Raw genomic sequence first — 24245 nt, 5'->3', positions numbered from 1 at the left:
AGAAATAGGTTTAAAGAATTTTTGCTAACATTTTGGTTACCTTTAATATATTTGTGAACAAATACTGATACCAACACATTTTAAATACATCAGTAACTGAGAAAGGCCATATATTTCTTTTTGTGGCTCTAATGACCAAACTGGTCAAAAGCACCTCATTTTGTAAGAGGTAGGTGAGGAGCACAGAAAGAAAAAAGGGAGAGGGATTGAAGGGGACTCAAATCCCAGGATTCTCCAGAAGTACAGCAGCCTCCAGAGTTGTCCCAGAGGATGGGATTCTGGGGTGCACAAGGTTCCAGCAACCTCAGCAGGACCTAGTTCTCAGAGACACAAGAGTGTGACCAGTGGATGAACCCTCAGCTGGAGATCCAAAAGCGAGCAGTATCCAAAGACATCCCAGGGTTTGGGAGGAAGAACAAAGTATGGTGAGCCTGATGACAACCACGGACTCAGCAATGCTGGGGGACATTGCCAGAGGGACTCTTCTCCAGCTACCTTCAATAACTCAGCTGAAGAAGCAGGGGGCCCAGAGGAAGATTTAATTATGGGTTGTTCAGGTGGCAACAACCCAGAAGGAAAAAAGAATAAACTCAACTATGATGGCTGGGGATGTATGCTTATAAAGTAAAGTGCTTTTTAAAGGGGGGGGAGTATTTGCTGTAAAAGTCAGACAAATGGTTTTATTTAAGGGGAGGAAGGTGGTTATAATTGTGAGGGGCACAGAAGAGGCTTTTAGGGTGCCGGAAATGTTTTCTTTCTTGATCTGGGTGGTGCTCAACACATGTTCACTTCATGATAATTTGCCAAGCCACGCATTTTTTTATTTTGAACTCTTAGGAATATGTTATATTTCACAATTTAAAAAGGAGAAAAAATAAGATGGACAGAGATGTATGAAATTTAAACTATGGAAGGACAAGGTAGGGCATGGCACTCAGTAGGGCTGAGAGGGAAAAAGACAAGATTGACGAAGGAGAGAAGTTGCTATGGGTCACCTGGAAGGACTATCTACTACAAGGGGTTCTTAGTAATATTCCGTAAATTATTAATGAAGACAATAAGCCACAGAAGTATTAGCAGTAACCATAATTTTATTACCAACAGACACCACAAAAACTTTCATATTACATTACTATTCTTGCAAATAACCTGAATTTATACTCATTAATTCATTATACTCATCAACTTCAGAATTATATTAGTTTTAAAATCCCCCCAAATTATGGCAGGAGTTGAGTTAGACAGTCATGTGCTAATGTTGAAGGACTGAGGATTCCTCATTCTATAGATCTCTACAGAGCTGCAGGCTCACTGTTTAAAGAAACAGGTGAATTCTCCTTTAATAATAGATCACCTTTTAGATCTATTTTCTCAGCTTTGTGTGGATATGTGTATGTAGACACACATGAATAGGAATCTAGAAAAAGATAAGTACTAGTTTGGTTATCCTGGTGCTAGAATTACACATACAGTTTTTATTTCTCATGTTCATGCTTTCTGAATTTCCAAAATTATCTAGAATAAACCCTATGCAATTATAACAAAAGTTAATTTGTTTTTAGTCTTCTACCTATATAAAGTAGCACATTTTTATAGAAAACATTACAACAGCCTGTGAAAGATGAGTGTGTAACCTATAAACTACTAGATTAATTTTATCAGTCCAACAATTCTAAAATGAGACAATATTTATTTCTCTATTTAAGAATTAAGGTTTTACTGCATTTAGTAAACATGCTAAAAGTAAATATTTCTATAGGTTTTTAATCTATCAAGTGTATTTGATAAATACCTTCTTTTCTTTACAGCATAAATCCTGGACAAATACATAATAAATTTAATAACAGTTCAAACTCATACAGTAGAATCAAGGAAAGTGCTAAATTTCACATCTCCTAAGTTTCTGGCCTCTGAGAAGCCACTAGCTCATCAGACTTCCCTAATTTCAAAAACTTACCTAAACAAAGGAGGCAGAAAACAAACTACTACATAAAGTAAACTAAGTTCACTTAGCTTACTATATAAAGTGAGCTAAGTGTATTCATTCAATGAAATGTAACAATGATGAAATCCAGAAGCAAAGTTTATAGCAGTTTCCCTCTTCCATGGAGGTGCAAATTTTAAATCAAAATACTAATAAAACACCATACATTTGAAAGCTTAAACATTTACTTAACATGTTCCGCCCTGACCTTCCCAATCATTTCTTTTAAAGATTTTTACAGTTTGTTTCAATTGTCAGCTGCCTCTAGAACTTTTTCTTTGGAAAGAGACAGAGTTTATGAAATAACATCTATATTAAAAATTTCATGAGTAATAAGATCAACCTTAAAAGGGAAGTAAAACAGTCCTTCCAGTCAGGGCAAGATAAACGTAAACATAAGATGTTTTTTTTCTCTAACAAGAATCACCCTGTTTGGTAAGACGAAGACTACTACTAAAAAAAGAAAAAGGAAAAAAAAAAGCAGTACTTATTTCTTGTTAAAACTATGATATAACATCGTAAGACCATCCTAAGTGGTCACAAATACAAAGAATTACAGCATAAATGTTGGAATTATGTCACCTAATGTTTCTGATAAAAAGTTTTTTAAAAAGTGAATGGAAGGCCAGGCATGGTAGCTCATGCCTGTAATCCTAGCACTCTAGGAGGCCAAGGCAGGAGGATCACTTGACCTCAGGAGTTTGAGACCAGCCTTAGCAAAGTGAGACACCCTCCCTAACCCCGCCATCTCTACAAAAATTTAAAAATCAGCCAGGCATGGTGGGCATAGTAGCAGACACCTGCAGTTCCAGCTACTCGGGAGGCTGAGGCAGGAGGATGGCTTGAACCCAAAAGTCTGAGGTTGCAGTGAACTATGTTCATGCCACTGCGCTCTAGTCAGGGCGACATAGTGAGACCCTGTCTCTTAAAAAAAAAAAATTAATTAAAAAAAAAAAAAGAACGGAGGCAGCTTGGAAACTCTTAGTTTTGAGGAATAACAGATAATAGCATTGAAACTAATGTAACAAGTGTGGGTTCAGAAACAGTAACATTTTTTACAAATTTTTATACCCTTAATTATATAGCTATTTACTGATGAACCAACTAATCTTTGTTATGTCCTTACTCACAGAAAAGGGAATTAACATCTTGGCTCATCTGAAAAAGCCATTGTTCCCAGACAGAGATTAATAAATAAAAACTAGCAGTAACTGCTATTCTATATTCATCACAAGCAGATCACAAGCTACAGTCTCTGAGCTTTGTAATTTGCACTGCTCAGTAAAAATATTACCTTTATGTTCCACATAAGGCTCCATATCCAAAATTTCTGAGAAGCCAATGTAGGTATTCAGCTTTTTCTTATGTCCAGTTTGCCTAACCAAGAGGAAAGCTGATTATATTTATATTTAAAACAATCATAAAACAATGTATAAGCTCTATCAGCTATTTTAATAAACTCAATAGTAGCTAGGTTTCATTTAGCAATCTTACTCAAAAAGTATACAACTAGAAGTAAACATAATACTGTTTTATAATTGGGCAAATAATAATCAGTAGGTTAAAAGGTATGAATTCAAAGTGCTGATTCCAAATATAACATATTCCTAGAAGTTTTAAATTAATCACAAAAAACACAGATGCTCCTGCTTTACAGAAGAAATGCACATGTGCATACACTGCCTTGATTTTATTATAGTTATAAAATGAAAGTTATATTCCCATGGAAGTGAGGGGGGGGAGCTGTGTAATGAGTAAAACATTTACTTAAAATATACAATAATAAGGAATGTCAAGGTAATTCAGGTTTTTGTAGTTTTTAAGAATTTTTTTAGAATAAAAAAGTAAGGCTTACCTACTTTTGTAGTTCTCAATTACATATGCCTGACTTCTTTAAGAATTTTATGATAAGATCATGAAATACTGACATTTCAAAATGATAGGCTCCGTCTATAACTTTTGCCCTTAAATCTAGAGTTTCAAATTATAATCATTTTATTATCTGTTTATGGTAAAATCTGTACATTATTAGCCCACAATGAACAACGCACACTACTACTTGTACACATTTACCTGTCAAAGACAAAACGCATTAGCTGTAAGTTCAGAGTGCAAGGAAGGCTAAGAAGTCGAATCTTCCTTGTTGCATTCTGTTTGCTTTGACAATTTTCGCAAAAGTATCGATTATCTCCTTCTAATTTTTCTTCCTGATCAGGAATAAGACATATTAATTAAAAAAAGAAGATGAAAAAATTTAAAACAAGTGAAAAAAGCCTCTGATAACTATAATTTCATTTTAGTTAATAACTCCCATTCAAGCTGCTTAAAAACAAGCCATTATAAATAATGGACACATAAGATTAATAGGCACTGCTTAGCAGTTACATTATCAATTTGTATACAATGATGCTTAAAACTGATGTGCCTATTTCCAAAATGTATGATTTTTAAAATACTTGTTTTAGTTTCTTTGTCCTGGTAATGTTATTTCTGAGAATTCTAGAGAAGTGCGTTTTAAAAAGAAATGTCATATGTACTTTGATGCAAAATTAATTTTAAAAAGGTGGGAAAAAGTGGGTAGAAACTACATATGGGCACCAGAATACAAAATTATATATGTATTTGGTTAAAATTACTGAACTATATATTCATGAGACAAAGCTAAAAAGAGAAGTGCAGAAAAATCAAACGTTTTAGCTGATAGTGGCTTCTTTTTAAATTTGCCTTTATAATTCTATAACAGCTTTTTGTAACAGACTATTGTAAGCAATACAACACTGGTACCACCATGTCTTCACTTGGCCTCCAGGATAACACGCTCACCTATTTCCCTCCTAACTCACTGGCCATTCTTCCACGGCATCCTTTGCCAGCTGCTCCTATCTCCCTGGTCCCTTAACATCTGAATGTCCCAGGGCTCAGTCCTTGTCTCTGCCACTCCCTTTGTGATTTTATACAGCCCTGACTTTTCCCCTTAAACTGTAGTTCTCAAATGTGACATGCTCAAAGCCAAACTCCTAATTCCTCTCCCAACCCTGGCTCCTTCCCCACAGATCTCCCCATCTCAGTACTGGCAACTCCATCCTTTCAGTTGATCAGGCCAAAAACCTTAGTAATCCTTGACTCCCCTCTTTCTCTCTATATCCAGTCTGCAAATTTTATCAGTTCTACTTTGGAAATATATCTAAAAGCCAAACACTACTTATCACCGCTTCAGCTAACCCTTGGTCCAAGCCACCATGCACTCCTGTCTGCCCTCGTTCAACCTTCAACCTATTTTCAAGATCCTGTTAAAACAGATTGTATCAGTCCTATGCTCACAACCCTGCTGGCATCTCAATCTCACTCACAGTAAAAGTCAAACTTCTGATAAAGGTGTACTAGGCCTTGTCCAATATGGCCCTTGGTTACCTCTACAACTTCATCTTCTATCATTTGCCCTTTGTTTGTTCTCTTTGGCCACACTGACCTCCCTGCTGTTCCTCAAACCACCAGGCACATTCTCGCCTCAGCCTCTGCTATTTCATCTGCCCAGAACACTCCTCTCCCTGACTGCTGCATGGCTTGCTGCTTCGCCTGCAATTATTTTATTTCCAATCGCAACCAGCCTCACTCTCTTCCCTATCACATTGGCCAGCCCCTCTCCCTGCTTTACTTTTCTCCATAGCACTTATTATGGCTGACACCATATATTTTACTTACATTTACTTCACTGTCCCTCCCTGGTACCCACGCCTCCCTCAATAAGCTCCACAAAGGCTGGTTTTGTGTGCTTCATTCACTGCTGTTATCCCCAACAGCTGAAACACTGCCTGACGCCCAGTAAGCACTCAATATTTAGCTGAATGAATTCAATAAATGACTACTTCAGCCATGCTAATGGTGCTGGGGGAGTAGGAAAAACACAAAAATATTTTAAGACAGGAAGCTGTATAAAAAGCTCATCTATTATGCTATGTATCTGTTCAAGCTTGATAACAAAATGTTTCCTCTTAGCAGTTTTCCACTAAGAACAAAAGGAAACTACTTCCACATCTCCACATGTATCTAAATAGACACACAGTAGAAATATGGAGTGGAGGGGGTGAAGAATGGCCATACTGATGCAAAAAAATTTGTACTTAGCACATTCTAGCTCTCATTATGTGAAAAGGCAAATTACCTTTATGTTAACACAGCTTAATTTCCTTCAGTACTCTACTACCCACTATAAGTTTTCACACATATATAACTTTACATATGACTTGATATAACCAAAAATTACTTTAAGACACAGCCTGCTTCTGTACTTTTGTAGTTTCTTCTAGATTGCTACACAGACACTTCTTATGTAGAAAAAGCTGACATAATGGCTCTATCCATTAAATCAAAATACCACTCAGAATAGCATTTAACTATTAATGAGCAGAAACAATAAATACACCAAAATTTGAATACCTTCAAAAATTCCGAGATACAATCTGTTAACTGTTTGTGGCCTTGGATATTTAACTCCAGTTCATAAAACTTTGATAAAAGCTTAGACTCTCTGCCACACTGATTGCAACTATAATAAAATAGAGTGATAAAATTAAGATCAGAGTGAGAAAAGCGATAAAGTTCTATTGTATTACATCCTAGAAAGATGGAAAGAAGCATTTATAACCGTAATTCTCTTTCACAGAAATTATGTATACTATGTCTATTAAAAATTAAATAAAAACAGAAAGTGATTGGTGGGGTCATATATTTTATAAGACGGAAATTTTTAAAGAGGTATTTTACATTTATTGTCAGTATTCTAGCCGGCTCCAATCTTATTCTTTCAGCTCAACCACACAGCCATAAAGTATGAGCAGATGGTAAGAGCTCAACCAGACATAGTTCCTAACACCTGGATGGGTTCAACTGCAATTATCAAGTTGGTTGTTTACATGTTCCCATGGAAGTATATTGCTATAAATATTTCAGGTCCCATGATAACCCACTAAAGCCGTAACTTGGAACTGAACTGAACTGAAAATTAGATAACATATGAGCAACTGTCTTAGAATAAAATGTACCATGAAAAAGTTGAAATAGACTTACACAGTTACGTAAGCATATTCTCCACAAAACTGTTGCTGGACAATGTTCCGCACATCTGGATTCTTTTGTTTAGACAAAGTATCCTCCAACAGAGACATAAAGAGCTTTGAAAATTCTTGAGCATCCTACAAGTTTAGATTAATAAAAAGAAAAATCATATCTTGCTTTTCAACTTATAATACAAATAGTAATAAATTAAATATTCCAGGAACTACCTATACTTCCAATTTATGATTTTCAAACAAGGACTAAAGGTATGCTGAATCAGTTGATGCCCACATATGAATTTTCACAAATGGAATCAAGTATAATATAAAACATACTGAACAATAAATAAAGGCTCTAATGCGAAATTTTTAAAAATTTAATTTTTAAAAAGCATTCTACTTCATCTCCTTTTATAAATAGTCTAAGGAATACTTGGGTACCTTTGAATATTTAACAACAAAAAAAGTTCTTACCTGCTGTTGCCCAGTGTCCAAGCCCAAAGCTTTAACAAATCCCGATGGATCAATGTATCGTCTATTACTGTTCTGCAACAAGGCAAACAAGTACTGTAGATGCTCACAAATTGTTTGAGGCTCATAGTCTATTAAAAGAAAAACATAAGTTTGCTTTTTAAAAGTTGCTACTTTTTAAAAAAATGGTGGCGCTTCCTCCTCACATGAGAACAATTAAACATCCTTACATCCAAACTATATTGTTTTATAATCATTTTGAAACTTAAAAAAAAAAAACCCAAAATTAGCAACCACATCTTCGGAAAGTAATGAGGCAGCCAGGACTGTCTATATACATTCCCTGAAGGGAAGAGGCTACACACGCATTACAGCAACAACAGCAATTATGACCACAGTTTCTAGTCATGATTTTGGAAGTCCAGTTAATGTGGACTCGCCAAAAATGGAACAAGTGACAGAAATCTCAAGCAATTCACACTTGAGTAAAGAATACAAAATTCTGCAATTTTAGAGTTACAAGTTTTAACGAGCTGAGGACATGCAAATAGGAAGTATGCGTCTCAAGAGCCCTGAAAGTCCCGAGTCTTATCTTGTATACCAGTTATTAATTTATTACTTCTCAGCTCCAAGTTCAACCTTCTTTGCCTGCTCTGTGATGACTGAGATGAGCACTGCAAATACTTCTCCTTTGCCAGCTATCAGGAGGTTAAGTCTTATTGGTGGCGGGCACTGGAGGGTTAAGCTGTGCCTCTCTCATCAGCCTCCTGCGGGTCAGCTGCTTCCAGGGCTCCAGGTTCCTGCAGCTAACAGTGGCCAGCAGCCTCCCCCAGCACCTCTCCTGATAGCTTCACAGCAGTGCCTCCACTGACGCACTTCCTCTTGAATGACCACCCTGTGAATGGCCTCCTGGACACCCTCTCTGGTGACTCTGTAGGGGGTTTCAGGGCCCAGCACATCTTCATGGACAGGTTCCAGCAGGGATCCCCAGTGAGGCACCTCAATACCTTGTTGGCCATCCAGCAGAGCTCTGTCCAGAGAGGTCTGGATCTCAGGGCTGGGACATGGGGGTGGGGGACTCGTCCTCGGGCATTCTCTTTCAGCTCTAGGGATAAAGACTGCTCCCCATATCTGCTGTTCCTGTATTCTTTAAAATTCTCTTTAACTCTTGTTAATCAATCCTCCATTACGCTAATTCCCTGTTAATAATTTTCTATATGAAACTTTCCCTGTTCAAATTACTGTGTAGCTTCTGTCTCCTAATTAGGCTCTGAATATTTATCTTCTTACTATCAATTGTGACTTTCAGCAAGTTAATGTGTCATCTGTAAAATAAAGACAAAATCTTACTTCTTGGGGTACAAGCGCTTTGCAGGCTGTTAAAAGCTGTTCAAGTAAGTTTGTATTTACTTCAACTCTCTCATTTTACACTTTGGAATACTCTATAGTAAGATCTTAAATAACTTAAACCCTGCTGGTTTCCCACCTGAAAAATATGGGAGTGGTTGAGCTATGAATACAACTCAAACTCCATAATTTCTAACACAAACTCTTTGCACTATGCTACACTGTGCCTATTAAACATATTAGCATTGGAAGTGTACACTCTTGTTGGAGAATATAATAAAAGGCTTTGGTAAAATATAACAATTTATGTGTTAAAAAATTTTTTTTATTTGCTTGAAGATACACATTAAAGCCATAATACCCAACGAAGGCCGTGGCATATCATTTTATAAAATAGAAATTTAGTTTTCACTTGTTATTTTATTATATTCTTATTAATAAATTTGTCAGAAAAACAATGCCAAAACTTAAAAATGATCCATTTTAAATTATCTGTTGCATACACTATTAAATACATAATATACTACTAATCTAAATCTAAATATTCAGGCATATAGGAATGAAGCTTTGGGGAAACAAACTTTTAAACAATGTTTTAAGCACTATGTTTTGAAGCAAAGAGTATTATTAACTGGGACGGAGACTCTAAAGTATCACCATAGTCTGGGGCTGTAAGATGTGGGGCTTAAGAATCCCATCTTTTCTCTCTTGGAGCCAAAGACATAGGTCATGTGCCCAAATTAGATAATATAATAAGGACAGCATAGCATTTACAGATGGGAACAAGAGCCTAATAAAGTTCCCAACTTGAAGCTCCCAGGCCTGTATAATCTCCCCAGCTCCCAGCTTTAAAAAGAAAAATCTGGTTCAATCCATAAAGACTCTATTTCAAAGCAGAAATCTCTAAATATAAAGTAATATTATTTAGCAATAACAATCCACATACTGTGTATGAAACAAAATATGTAATTCCAGTAGAAATAGTTTGAAACTGATTCTATTTAAATTTACAAGTGTAGTAGAATATTTATTAAGTCTCTCAAACTAAACAAAAGAGTAATATTTTCTGCCTTATTGACTGATTTTTATCAATCACTAGAAATTAATGGACTATAATCAGAGTATTACACAGAGAAATTGTGAGCTGGATGCAGTGGTGCACCTATAGTCCCAGCTACTCAGGAGGCTGAGGCAGGAGGATTGCTTGAGCCCAGGAGTTCAAGGCTGCAGTGCACCATGATCACACCTGTGAATAACCACTGCACTTCTCTAGCCTGGGCAACATATCAAGACCCTGTTTCAAAAACAGAAAAAAAGAAAAGAAATTATAGCTGCCAGCTATAAGAAGAAAAAGCAAATGTACTTCCTTCATTTGAATTTAGCCATTTTGGTGCATAAATGACAAATATATAGGGAAAAAAGGAAAACTATCATACTCTAAATCCTACGTTTATAAAAGATACAGGATCCTGTCTGGCACATAATAAGCATTCATGTCTCCCTCTTTGTGCTGGTTCAGAAGTGATCTAGCTGGAAATAAACTCAGAACTGAGCTCTTCCCCAACCATCTCCACCAACCTTTCTCTTCGTGGATACCATCTCCCATCATGTAGTCACTACAGGTACTGGGACATAAGTACAGCGCCTGCCGGAGCTCCAAGTTGAGAAACCACACTTGAAGGAATGTGTTGACGTAACAAGTAGCTCCAAGATTAGTCAGGCCCACAAATGAGTTCTACAAAAATACAAATTTTACAATTATAAAATCAATTTTCCTTTAAACAAAAAATTGATAAGAAGCATTATTTTTAAATTTTCAGATTAAAAATTTGTAAAACTGTCCCAACCAACATAGTATAACTACCTTAAGCCTCTCTTGGCTGGAGGTGGGGCATAATTTTCATGAAAGCCCCATTTTGGGTTTGACCACATGAGTGGAAAAGACTTTAGACAGCATCACTGCTCATCTCTAGCATATTGTCTTCTCCAGCCACTTAAATCTAAAATTATAACAGTCGATTCTACAAAACATCACTTTTGAACGCAGGTATTTAGGTTTTTCATTTGCTATACTCCTAAACTGCCAGCATTCAATACAATGACAAAGTAAAGCTTCCAGAAAAGTTCCTTTATACCCTAGAGATTTAGAAGATTGGGGTGGAGGAAGGTAATTGGTTGCACCTTTTTCCAAAGATAAGGTTGAGAATTCCTGAACTTACAAAGAATTATTCCTTTTAATAAACAAAATATCTATACAACAACATAGCTGACTGCTCTGTGAATGCCAGGTTTACAGTTAGAAAATATTAATATGTATTTTCAAACAGTAAAACTACCCAATATATATATAAATAGTAATATATAAAATATAAGCCCTAGAAAGCAAGTTATATTATTATGTAAGCTTGTTCCCCTGAATTACCACCTCCTATAAAGAGACTTTAAAAGAGTTCAAAATAAAATATGCAATGTTAAAGCAAACACAGAATAGCATTCAAACTAAAACCATTATTTAAAGGCTTACTGGATTACATAGCTACCTGTTTGAAAGCATATCATTAAGAACTACTCCAATTCAAGTGGCTTAGAGTCTTAAATTCTACTACTTATCTTAAAGCTGAAAAAATAGGTTATCAAAAATCAACAGTGGTTTCTGATCATAGGCACAAAACAAAAACCAAAGAATAACATATAGCAATCACTTAGAAAATGATGGTTTACCTTTTTCCTCCTCTCACAGTTGGGATCATCGATGTTATGAAAACTATTTTCATCTATTTCTCCTAACCAGATATGCTCACCAATCCCAACCAAACAATTAGGATTTCCTTTGCAGTTTCGTCTACGGAGAAAAAAAAATATTCAATTTTAAAATGCCATAGTTTCATCATAAGCAAGCAAATTTAAACTATAATGATAATTAAATTAAAACTATAATGAGATTCTCAACTATTTCTCATCTATAAGATTAGCAAAACAGAAAATATAACAATACACTCAGTTTTTGAAGCTGTGGAGAAATAACCACGCATATATTGCTGGTGGGAATGCAAATTGGCAAGACTTTAATGAAGAGGGATTTTGTATTTTTTTTTTTTTTGAGACAGAGTCTCGCTGTGTTGCCCAGGCTAGAGTGAGGGAGAGTGAGGGATTTTGCATTCTTTAACAAAACTATATATAGCAGGCCAAGCACAGTGGCTCATGTCTGTAATCCCAGCACTCTGGGAGGTCGAAGCAGGAGGATCACTTGAGCTCAAGAGTTTGAGACCAGCCTGGGCAACATAGTGAGACCCTCGCCTCTACAAAAAAAAATATATTTTTTTAATTAGCCAGGTGTGGTGGCACACACCTGTAGTCCTAGCTACTCAAGAGGCTGAGGCAGAAGATCACTTGAGCCCAGGAGTTCGAGGCTGTAGTGAGTGATGATCATGCCACTGCACTTCAGCCAGGGCTACAGAGCAATACCCAGGCTCAAAAAACAAAAACAAAAACAACCCCCCCCCCAAAAAAAATACACATATGGCTATATTTTGACCTAGGAATCTCATTTCTAAGAATTTACCCTGAAGATAACACCTCTAACAATGCAAAAACACATGCATTAGGTTATTCACTACAGCATTATCTATAATTGCAAAACACTGGAAACAACCCAAATGCCCAAATGTAGAGGAAACGATACATCCACATAATGAATACTATGTAACTATAAAACAAAAAACATGAAGATCTCTACAAACTGATGTGGAGTAATTTCCAGAATATATTATTAAGTGAAAAAGAGGAAAGTATAAGAGTATTTATAGTATACTATTCAATATTACGTAGGAAAGATGAGGAAATAAGAAAATATGCACGCATAGGCTCATTTGAACAAAAAGAAACACAGAAAGAAAGGATAAACCACAGAATAATTAAATTGATTACCCTACAGAGCATGAGTCAGAATAGGGCAAAAAAAGGGAGAAAATAAATCAACAAGGATGAAAGGAATCCTAAACTCAACAAACAAAAACTAAATATATTTTAACTGAATATCTAACATCCACACTGAAGAAAGGTGGGAGGTGACTGGCCCAAGTAACTTGAACATAATCATTAATTAGCAAGCTCATTTAGTAGTGTCCTCAGGCTAAAGACAAAAGAAACAAATGCCAAACTCTAATTAGTAGGCTTCTTTTTTCACAGAGACAAGGATTAATAATTGTGAAACACAGATCTTGGCTTCTAAATATTCTCCACTAAAAGAAACCAGGGCTCCTTGGAGAAATGTCTGGTTCCAAGGCTAGGGCGAGGAAATGACAAGGTGAACCTACAACACCTTACTGTGCCCCCAGAAGGATGTACTCAAAGAATGATAGGGAGGTGTTAAAGAGCACAGAGTCAGCGAGAAGGGAGAGGTCCCACTGGCCAAATCTGGCAACAGAATTTGAGCAATAAAATAATAGGATAACTTACGAAAATAAATAACAACAGGATTATAACCTATTGAATAAAGTAAGAATCCATGGCTTCATGATAAGATGGATAGACGGATGGAAGAAAAATCTTTCTTTTAAAAGAAAACCAATTATTAAAGTGGAAGGAATGACAGAATTAGAAAATCCCCATTTGGCATCCATCAGATTAATAAAAGAATCGGGCAAGAATTATTGACTGGATGCTAGCGCAGGCAAGTTGGAGGAGCAACAATATTTACAATGTCTCAGCACCAGTTTATTGACTACAAAGGGAAAAATAGTTACTTTTAGTGGAGTAACCTGGCAGACCACCTTAACCATATGATCAAAGTTGAGGTAGCCAGTAATAGATCTAATTGACAGCACACACCTCCTGGAACAATGCACCAAGAATATAGCACCACTTCGGTGGTGTTCCGGCCAAAAGTGTATAACCTAAATCTAATCAGACTAAACCCAACTTGAGGAACTTTCTACAAATGAATTCAATGTCATGAAATATAAAGAAATACAAAGAAATATTCAATAACCATTCCAGAGTAAAGGAGACTGAAGAGATGACAACCGAATGCAACATACGAACTTTGGTTTTCTTTCGCTATAAAGGACATTATTAGGATGAAAAGTTCTGCATATTTCTGAAGGTTATCCACTAAAGTATTGTTAATAGCATAAAAGATTAGGAACTTCATCATTGCCCATAGGCAACTGATAAATTATAACTAAATAATGGAAACTACTGCAGTCAAGAAAAACAAAGGTGGAGAAAGCTTTTTATGTTGTGGTATGTAACAACATCATTAGTTGGGAAAAAGGCACAAAAATGTGCATATCAGGTTACCATTTTGTTTCCAAATGGAGATGTTTGTTTAGATAGAAGGATACACTATCAACTGGAAACAACCATATCTGAGAAGGTTATCTCTACTTCCTAGCTGCAGATTGCAAGTAAAAGACTTTCGCCTGGCCAGGCTCATGCTTGTAATTACCAGTACTTTGGGAGACCAAGGTGGAAGGATCGCTTGAGCCTAGGAAAAGTAGAAGGGAAAAAAAACCAAAAAACAACTAACTAGGTGTGGTGGCATGTGCCTGTAGTCCCAGCTACTTAGGAGGCTGTGGTAGAGGATCCCCTGAGCTCAGGAGTTGGAGGCTGCAGTGAGCTATGATGGCACCACTGTACTCCAGCCTGGACGACAGATTGAGACCCCAAAAAGTAGTAGTAAAAGACTTTCTGTGCTCCCCAATCACTTTTTATACCTTTCAGAATTTAAAAGCTGGAATGTACTACACATTCCAAAAATAACTCAATAATTGTTTTAACATTCTGCATAAAATTAGTTTCCTGGCTTTTATAAAATAAAAATGAAGCAGGGCATGGTGACATGGGGCTGTAGTCCCAGCTACTCAGGAGGCTGAGGCAGGAAGGTTACCTTGAGCCCAGGAGTTTGAGGCTGTAGTGGGCATTGATCTTGCCTATGAATAGCCACTGTACTCCAGCCTGGGCAACATAGTGAGATCCTATCTTAATATAAAAAAATAAACAAAACAAAAAAATAAAAATGAAAACAAGCTTGACCAATTTGAGAGCAGTTTTGTCAGCTTTATGTCAAAGCCAGGTTGGAAAATAACTTACTAAAGAAATAAAAATGGAACTCATCCATTGTGGGGACAAAGATCTAAATGAGGTTTTGTTCTGGTGCCTACAACTCACTTCTAATGGGAAAGGATTACTACAAGGAGTTAAAATGCTGAGAGGAAAAAAAAGCACTTTTACACAAAAAGTAAGGTTCCTCTTCTATCAAAAGAAGATATTAAGAAACAAAAAGAAAACCATTCAGAGACTGAGAAAAGTAACCTATAATCTTTCCTTGGAATAGTAGCAAAAATATATTAATACTAGGAAGATTCTTTTAAAAGAAAATTACAGCGAGCAGCACTTGAATACAAGGCCTTTGGGAAAGCTATAGAAAAAGTATCAACAACTAGAGTGAAAATGTACGTCTGAAGCAAAATAAGTTGGTAGCTTATTTTGTCAATTGTTTCAAATCTTCTTTTCAAAGGTGTGTGCTATGAAGTCTTATTTGTTCACTGTCTCCTTTTGGACAGGAAGGTGCTAAGAATTTTTCACCTGATTTGGATGGGGAGACAGACACTCCTATGGGTCAAACACACCATTCTCTGGGAAAACAGTTCCAGTGGAATTGTTCGTATTCTCATCTTCTGTTACTGACAGCAAAATAATTCAGACAATGAACGAAAAGTAGGCTCTCTGTGTCCTCACCCCTAACCCTCCTACACAAAAAAATCAGGCACACTCGACTAGCTCTAAAGCTGCCTTAAAAAGCAAACACAAATATAATATTACAATAAGACTTTCAAAAGCTAATGGGAGAAGTTGGGAGCAATTTGTATTATTAGACCACAGAACAATGGCATCATTCTTTTTAAATTAATTTCCTAACTTAATTGCTGGCTAGGCGTTATTGAGTAAGTCTTAGATCAGCTAGAATAAATACCATCATGGTGTAAGTGAGAGGAAGCTGTGATGAAGCACCACCCGAAGCAGAACTCATGGCCTCTGGTCCCGACGGCCACACTGTGGGTGGGGACCAAAAAGCCAGTGGTAGTGCTCTGCATTAAAGGGGGCTTGATTAAAGTTGTCCAAATTGTCCTAAGCCTTTTTGTATAACGAGCCCCACATTGTGGGGTTTTTTTGGTGTATACTATCTTATGTGTACTTGTATATTCCAAAGTATAAAAAAACAGATCAAGGAGGCTGAGTGTTCCAAGAAACAAGAGCTGGAGACACACATCTGCAAGAAGGACATATCTGTTTAATGTATAAATACCAGACCGGGGCGCGGTGGCTCAGGCCTGTAATCCTAGTACTTGGGAGGCCAAGGCGGGAGGATCGCTCGAAGTCAGGAGTTTGAGACCAGCCTGAGCAAGAGTGAGACCCCATCTCTACTAAAAAATAGAAAGATATTATCTGGACAACTAAAAATATATAGAAAAAATTAGCCGGGAATGGTAGCGCATGCCTGTAGTCCCAGCTACTCAGGAGGCTGAGGTAGTAGGATTGCTTGAGCCCAGGAGTTTGAGGTTGCGGTGAGCTAGGCTGATGCCACAGCACTCTAGCCCGGACAACAGAGTGAGACTCTGACAATAAATAAATAAATAGATAGATAGATAGATAGATAGATAGATAGATAGATACATACATACATACATACATACATAAATAAATAAATAAATAAATAAATAATGTGTAAACACCCTAGCCAGTCTGACTCATTTGTAATACCTAGCTGGCCCTAGGGAGCATCTGGATATCTGGATTTGCTAATTCTAGCTTAGAAATCAAATACTTTTTCAAAGTCACAAGCAGCCCTGATTTAATCTACGCAAAGTGGAGTCACTCATCTTCTCTGTAAAATTTCCTACAACCTTGTGACTGTATCCTCTACCTACTTACTCCCCACAGGTCTTCTTCCCCACAAATCCTTGGGTTCTGCCACAGGGGAAATGGAGAGGGACAACCAAATCACAAACAAAAAGGACAGTCAGCCGGGCTCTTCTCTTGGTGCTCTCCTACTCTCACAGCACATTTACTGACACGTTGGTTGGCTTAAGAATAGGGTTGGGCCCTGTGTGGTAGATGTGTACCCCTGTGTATGCCTAGTTTCACCTTCCTCCTGCCTCTAGGCCTTCTTCTAAGAACAACAAACTGTCCCTCAGAGATGCAGCTCTAATCCATCACCTAAAACCATATAAAAACCTCACAAGTTATTTCAGATGGACCTGAGAGGAAAAAAACCAGACATTTCTTTTCATTTTTTTTTTTTTTTAGAGACAGGGTCTCACACTGTTGCCCAGGCTGGAGTGCAGTGGTGCAATCATAGCTCACTGCAGCCTCCAACTCCTGGCCTCAATGATCCTCTGGCCTTGGCCTCCCCAAATGCTAGGATTACAGGGTGAGCCACCACACACAGCCTGGCAGACATTTCTGAATGGTGTGAGACTCGGGAAGCTTGACTATCCCTACTACATAAAGGGAATTAACAGAAGCAGAACTGGAAAGAAGCTCATGAATTGACCTTAGCCCAACTATACCCTAGCCAATGCTTGATTTATTTGTCCAAAATCTCCCTAGATTAATTTAATTCTTTTAAACCCTCCATAGATTCCTTAAGTGAGCCATCTCCTTTATGGTTATGCTATCTTTAAGATTCTGCCACCTGTATCTAGCACAAACAAATATGGAGCAATGAAATAAAGCTTTCTCTATCACTAGCTTTACATTCCATAAGCAGACAATCAATCAACCAACCCACTGGGTCTGTGACCGACCTCCTAATTCTTAAAATTGGTTTTGCCACTCTTCCTCTAAACTTTCTTATAAGACCAGTTAACAAAGACAGGGGAAAACATTGAGCTCCAGAGAAATGCAAATTTAAGACAGCTATGAAGATGTTTTCACTTGTCAAACCAGCAAAACTGTCCAACATCAACACCCAGGGATGTACCTGGGTCAAGTGAGAGCTACTGTCCATCCAATGCTAATGAGAACAAGTAAACACAACCTCAGAAAAAAACTTCCTCAACACTTTTACACAGAACACTTCTGACACCAGATGTTTCGGTTTTTTCCCACACCGACCAATTCTGACAACAGTCGGGTGTCCTACGATTCAATTCTGATACTACATACCTGGAGTTAGTGTCAGATCCCACAGGTTTAAGGGCTCAGTCCCACAGGAGTGCCCCACTTCAGATGCCAATCTCAAGTCTCCTGTACTCCTGACAAACTGGCTATAAATCGGGGCAACAAATACACTTATGTTTACTGGCTTATTATAAAGGAAACAGATGAAGAGCCAGATAAAAAGGTACATGAGGCAAGGTCTGGAGGGGTCTGGAGTGTAGGAGTTTCTGTGCCTGTGGAGTTGGGATACACCACCCTCCCAGCACGTGGATGTATTCACCAACTCGGAAGCTCTCCGAACTCTGTCCTTTTTGGGTCTTTACAGAGAATTGGTTAAGCAGGCAGGAGTGATTAAATCATTGGCCCAGCCAGGATCCACTCAACCTTCAGTCCCTCCTCTCCTCCCCTGAGGTCAAGGCTTGTGGCTGAAAGTTCCAACCCTCCAATCACATGGTTGATTCCCCCTGGCAACCAGGCCGCAGCCAGCGGGAGGCTACCAGGAGCTCCCAGCCATCAGTCATCTCATTAGCATACAAGAAGACACTTATCACTTCAGAGATTCCAAGTGCTTTAGGGGCTGGGTACCAGAAATGGTACAAAGAACAAATATATTTCTTTTTTTTTTTTTGAAACAGAGTCTCGCTTTGTTGCCCGGCTAGAGTGCGTGCCATGCCGTGGTGTCAGCCTAGCTCACAGCAACCTCAAACTCCTGGGCTTAAACGATCCTACTGCCTCAGCCTCTCGAGTAGCTGGGACTACAAGCATGCGCCACCATGCCCGGCTAATTTTTTTCTATATATATTTTTTAGTTGGCCAGATAATTTCGTTCTATTTTTGGTAGAGACGGGGTCTCACTCTTGCTCAGGCTGGTCTCGAACTCCTGAGCTCAAGCAAGCCACCCGCCTCGGCCTCCCAGAGTGCTAGGATTACAGGCGTGAGCCTATATTTCTTTTTCTATTTTTTTTTTTTTTTCAGATAGAGATGGGGTCTCAATCTTGCTCAGGCTGGTCTCAAATTCCCGAGCTCAAGCCATCCTCCCGCCTTGGCCTCCCAGAGTGCCAGGATTATAGGCAAGAGGCACTGAGTCCAGCCCCAAATATATATTTCTTATTATAAATCACAATATCATACAACCCTCTTGGAAAAACTAAAGAAAATGTCTCAAAAATGTTAAATGACACCAATGTTTTTGTTCCAATTAATTCTACTTCTGGGCACATGTCCACAGAGCACGTAGGAGCACAGTGGCAACGCAACAGTATGAGGAGGAATGTGGATAATCCTAATGTGTACTTTGCTCTAGGACTGCACCATGTAAGAATACCAAGTGGCCACAGTGGCAGGCAGGGGAGGGGTTCCAAAAAGTTTGGCATGACCTGTAAAGCAGACATTTGCTGTGGTTTTAGGCCAGAAACACACCTTGGCAGCAGTACTGAGGACAGACAAAAGCTGAACAAGGCCTGAAACATAACTAACAATTTTTCTAGTGGAAGGCAAGGCCTTAAAAAACCAATGCGGTAGCAACAGGAATGGAGAACATTCAAGAATATCAATGAGAAGAAATAAATTGAACTTGGGGACAAATAAGGCAGGATAGATAAAGAGGGAAAGAAGTCTGGAATGATGCCCAAAATTATAAAGAAACAATTTTCTTTAAATCAAAAATTATCTCTGCTGCGCACAGTGGCTCACGCCTATAATCCTAGCACTCTGGGAGGCTGAGGCGGGAGGATCACTTGAGGTCAGGAGTTCGAGATCAGCAAGAGCAAGACCCTGTCTCTACTAAAACAGAAAAAAAAAAATTAGCCAGTCAACTAAAAAAGAAACAACAAATTAGCCAGGTGTGGTGGCTCGCGCCTATAGTCCCAGCTACTCGGGAGGCTGAGGCAGGAGGATCACTTGAACCCAGAAGTTTGAGGTTGCTGTGAGCTAGGCTGATGCCACGGCACTCACTCTAGCCCGGGCAACAAAGCGAAGACTCTGTCTCAAAAAAAATTCTCTCTCTGGGGAGTGGAAAAGCAGCAGGCTAGGTACCTAGAGATGTGAAGTTCCTTCTATACTGACTACAGGTAGGAGATGCAGTTTTAGCTCTGTTTTGATAATCTCCAAGGATCTGTCATTTAAGAGCATGCCTTACAGCACAATGGATGGGAAATTTCTAATCAATGATTTCACAGTATTTCAAAGAAGACTCATTCTTTGAATGGGAGAGGGGGTTGAAAGGGGCGGGGGTTGCTGAAATAATATCTAATCCTGCAATTCCTAATAACATGTAAAGATCAATCATGTGCTCTCCCAGCTCCTTCTCTCCCTAGCTGGCAGGCAACCCGCAGAGACTCTGTTTTCACAAACATCTGAAAAGAGCCAAAAGACAGAAACGAAATCTAAGTCTTTTTCTTTACATTCACCAGCTCACAGCCTTTAGAACTGTACCAGAGTCGCCCTCCTCCCACAGACATGGAGGCGTAAAACTGGGAGTGGGGAATATGTTACAGAGGGAATGGCCTGGAAAAAATGGCAAAATTTTTTTGTCTCTTAAAAGCATCCCCTATTCCTTTTTGAGAACTAAAACCTCCATCCCTGCCTCAGGCCACTGGTTGGGAGGGGCAGGGTAAGTCTTCTGTTATTTATGCTGAAGAAGATGGTTCAGCAAGGACCTGGTAAAGGGAGGTCCCAGGTGGAGGTTACCAGATTGTCTTCAGTGGAGATGGATCATCAGAATCATCAACTGCAGTTGAACAGTATTTGCCTGAAGCTTAGCTCTGTATTTCTCCTTATTATTAGGATCTTTGGCATTTCAGACAGGAGTCTCCACTCTCCTCCTTTGTCAGCAAGCAAAGTAAGAAAACTTCTTTCCTATTCTTCTGATGAGGCCTCAAGGACAAGTGGCTGAGCTTTCCAGAACTGAATCCGTTTCTGTAGCCTCAAGGTGTTCCTGACCAGCTCTGGGAGGGAGAGCAGCAGAGCAAACTCCAGGCCTTAGTTTCTTGCTCAAAACCATACCTCAGGGGCAAAGGCACATCCCTGCAATAAGCCTGACTACATTTCAGAGATGGTTATCTCTGAAAGTCTCCAGGAACAGAGAAAAAGCAAGAAAGACAGACAACCTGACCAGACAACTCGATCTGACCTCTCACAGCTGCCGCTTCTGTTTCAACAGACAATCACGATTTCTTTCTCTTTGTCCCCATAAAATCAGCAAGCCACCTGGCTTCACTGCTGGCACCCCCTTCTCTTTCTTTGGGATGCCATGCCGGCTCCCTGCTCTCTTCCTCACCTTCTCCTGTCTCTTTCACTCTCTCATATTCTCTCTCTCTCTCTCTCTCTCATTCTCTGTCCTTCAAAGGGTAAAATAAACTTTTTACAAAATTTCTGCATGAGAAATCTTTCCCCACCCACACCGTGAACACCCACTAGAGGCTTCCACCCTGCCAGGGGTAAGGATCTCTCTGCATAGTCACTTAGAGAGGTATTGCTTTGTGCTTCCTCATCACCTCTTAATTCCCTAGCTTTTAGGACATCATTCCACAGACAGCCAGGGAGAAATCAATGAAGGACAGTGTGCCAACTTGACTGCTTCTAGCAAAGATCCTTGACCACACTAAAGCTTTGCCTAGTGTAGCACAGACTTTCTGAAGAGCAACTTGACAGTATATGTAAAGACTTGGAGGTCTTCACATCCTTTGCTCCACAACTACCATTTTAAAGAATGTATCCTAAGCAAACAGATGTCAACAAATGTTTTCAAAGGTAATCATCACAACATTGTTTATCATAGACAACTGCCAGAACAAGCTACCTGGCCAGTCATAAGGATTATGTTAAATTATGGTACAGTCATATGATGGGATGTTATGCAGCCATTAAAACTTCCCAAGTAACACTTCAATGACATATGACAATGCTCAAGAGAGAATTCTAAGTAAATGTGAGCATACAAAGCTACCCATCTGTTATGATCATCTTTGTTGGTGGGGTTGCTGTCCTTAATTCATATATCAAAATTTAACACAGTTGTTTCTAGGTGGTAGGATTATGGGCAATTTTTATTTAATTTTTTAAATTATATCTTTCAATTTTCTATAATGAACATGTGTTAGCTTTAAAATCAGGAGAGTGTTATATTGAAAGTATCTACATATGTGCCCAGATGAAGGGCACAATGTGAATATATTCAGCCACTCTGGCAAACTACGGTACCATTCAGCATAATACTAGAAGACATCCTAAATGTGGAAATGGCAGACACATCAAACCCACACAATGACATATACCAAAATTAATGATCTTTACTGTGTTTCTAACCACATGGGAAACAGTTTACAACAAGCTGGAAAAATTATACATAATGAAAATTAAGTATACAAAAGAAAATTAAATACATAGGAAATCCATCAAAATATTAACAGTGATGATGATTTTAATTCTCTTTTCTGGCAGGGCATGGTGGCTCACACCAGTAATCCTAGCACTCTGGGAGGCCAAGGTGGGAGGATCTCAGGAGTTCGAACCAACCTGAGCAAGAGCGAGACCATGTCTCTACTAAAAACAGAAAAAATTAGGCATCCCAGCTACTCGGGAGGCTGGGGCAGGAGGATCGACTGAGCCCAGGAGTTTGAGGTTGCTGTGAGTTAGGCTGATGCCATAGCATTCATTCTAGCACACTCTAGCCCAGATGGCAGAGCAAGATTCTGTCTCAAAAACAAACAAACAAACAAACATTATCTTTTCTCCTTCTTCATATTCTGTATACTTTCTACAATAAGCAATTAGTGCTTTTTATAATTACATTAAAAGGTTTTATTAAAAGTCCACAATTCTAAAAGAACAGTGACAATTTACAGAACCAGGTATTTTTCTGATATATTCAATAGTTAGACAATTCTGCAAGTTGCAAATTTTGAGAGAAGTTTACATATTGTAACAATTCCCATATTTTCCCCATTTCACCCCACCCAACAATAGCAGAATACACATTTTTCACATGGACAAGGAACATATGCCAAGTGATATTTATTGTTTGGATATCTGGCCCCTCCAAATCTCACATTGAAATCTGATCCCCAGTGTTGGATGTGTGGCCTGGTGGGAGGCGTTTGGGTCATGGGGGGAGATCTTGAATGGCTTGGTGCCCTTTCTGTGATAATGAGTGAGTTATTGGTTCTTGCTTTATTAGTTCACTTTATTAGTTCTTAAGAGATCTGGTTGTTTAAGGGACCCTGGTACCACCTTCTCCCTCTCTTGTTCTCTCGCCATGTGACAGGCCTGTTTCTCCTTTGCCCTCTGTCTTGATTAGAAGCTCCCTGAAGCCCTCACCAGGGGATGCTGGTGCCATGGTCCTTGTACAGTCAGCAGAACTGTGAGCCAAATAACCTTCTTTCTTTATAAATTACCCAGTCTCAAGTGTTCCTTTTTTTTTTTTTTTTTTGAGACAGAGTCTCACTGTTGCCCTGGCGTCAGCCTAACTCACAGCAACCTCAAACTCCTGGGCTTAAGCAATCCTTCTGCCTCAGCCTCCCGAGTCGCTGGGTCTACAGGCATACGCCACCATGCCCGGCTAATTTTTTCTATATATTTTTAGTTGTCCAGATAATTTCTTTCTATTTTTTAGTAGAGACGAGGGTCTCACTCTTGCTCAGGCTGGTCTCAAACTCCTGACCTCGAGCGATCCTCCCGCCTTGGCCTCCCAGAGTGCTAGGATTACAGGCGTGAGCCACTGTGCCTGGCCTCAGGTGTTCCTTTATTGCCACGTAAAATGGACTAACACACCAAGATATGCCATAGTCTACAACATTCAACAAATCCCAGGCAATTTAAAAGAACCAAAATCATAAAAGGTATATTTTCTGATCACAATAGAATTAAGCTAAAAATCGGTAACAGAAAAATACCTGGAATATCCTCAAATATTTGGAAATTAAACAACACTCTTCTAAATAATCCACAGGCCAAAGAAGTAATCACAAGGCGTCTTACTCCATCCAGAATACTCTTAAGGAAATACCTGAAAACTGGGGAACTTATAACAGAAATGTATTTCTCACAGTTCTGGAGGCCGGGAATTCCAAGATCAAGGGGCCAGGAGATTCAGTGTCTGGTGAGGGCTAGTTCCTCAGAGATGACACCTTCTACGTGTGTCCTCATATAGCAGAAGGGGCAAGCAAGCTCCCTCAAGCCTCTTTTGTAAAGGCACCAATCCCATTCATGAGGGCAGAGGCCACGTA

At 38.8% G+C, this 24245-nt stretch overlaps 1 protein-coding gene across 4 annotated transcripts in view; it reads right to left on the bottom strand.

The window, feature by feature from the left end:
* USP48 (ubiquitin specific peptidase 48) overlaps positions 1–24245 on the bottom strand; it is an 89633-nt gene that overhangs the window by 48397 nt on the left and 16991 nt on the right. For all 4 annotated transcript variants that reach the window (XM_045548477.1, XM_045548478.1, XM_045548480.1 and 1 more), the window contains exons 2-8: positions 11578–11698; positions 10435–10591; positions 7513–7640; positions 7052–7176; positions 6422–6530; positions 4058–4191; positions 3279–3361 (exon numbers count right to left, since the gene is read on the bottom strand). In XM_045548477.1, the coding sequence (XP_045404433.1) occupies positions 3279–3361; positions 4058–4191; positions 6422–6530; positions 7052–7176; positions 7513–7640; positions 10435–10591; positions 11578–11698 (857 nt within the window). The remainder of the gene's footprint in view (positions 1–3278; positions 3362–4057; positions 4192–6421; positions 6531–7051; positions 7177–7512; positions 7641–10434; positions 10592–11577; positions 11699–24245) is intronic.

This window comes from Lemur catta, chromosome 3 (assembly GCF_020740605.2).
Source record: "Lemur catta isolate mLemCat1 chromosome 3, mLemCat1.pri, whole genome shotgun sequence".
NCBI lineage: Eukaryota > Metazoa > Chordata > Mammalia > Primates > Lemuridae > Lemur > Lemur catta.
Note: the sequence above shows the minus strand (reverse complement) of the source record. Positions and strands in the feature narration are given on the sequence as shown.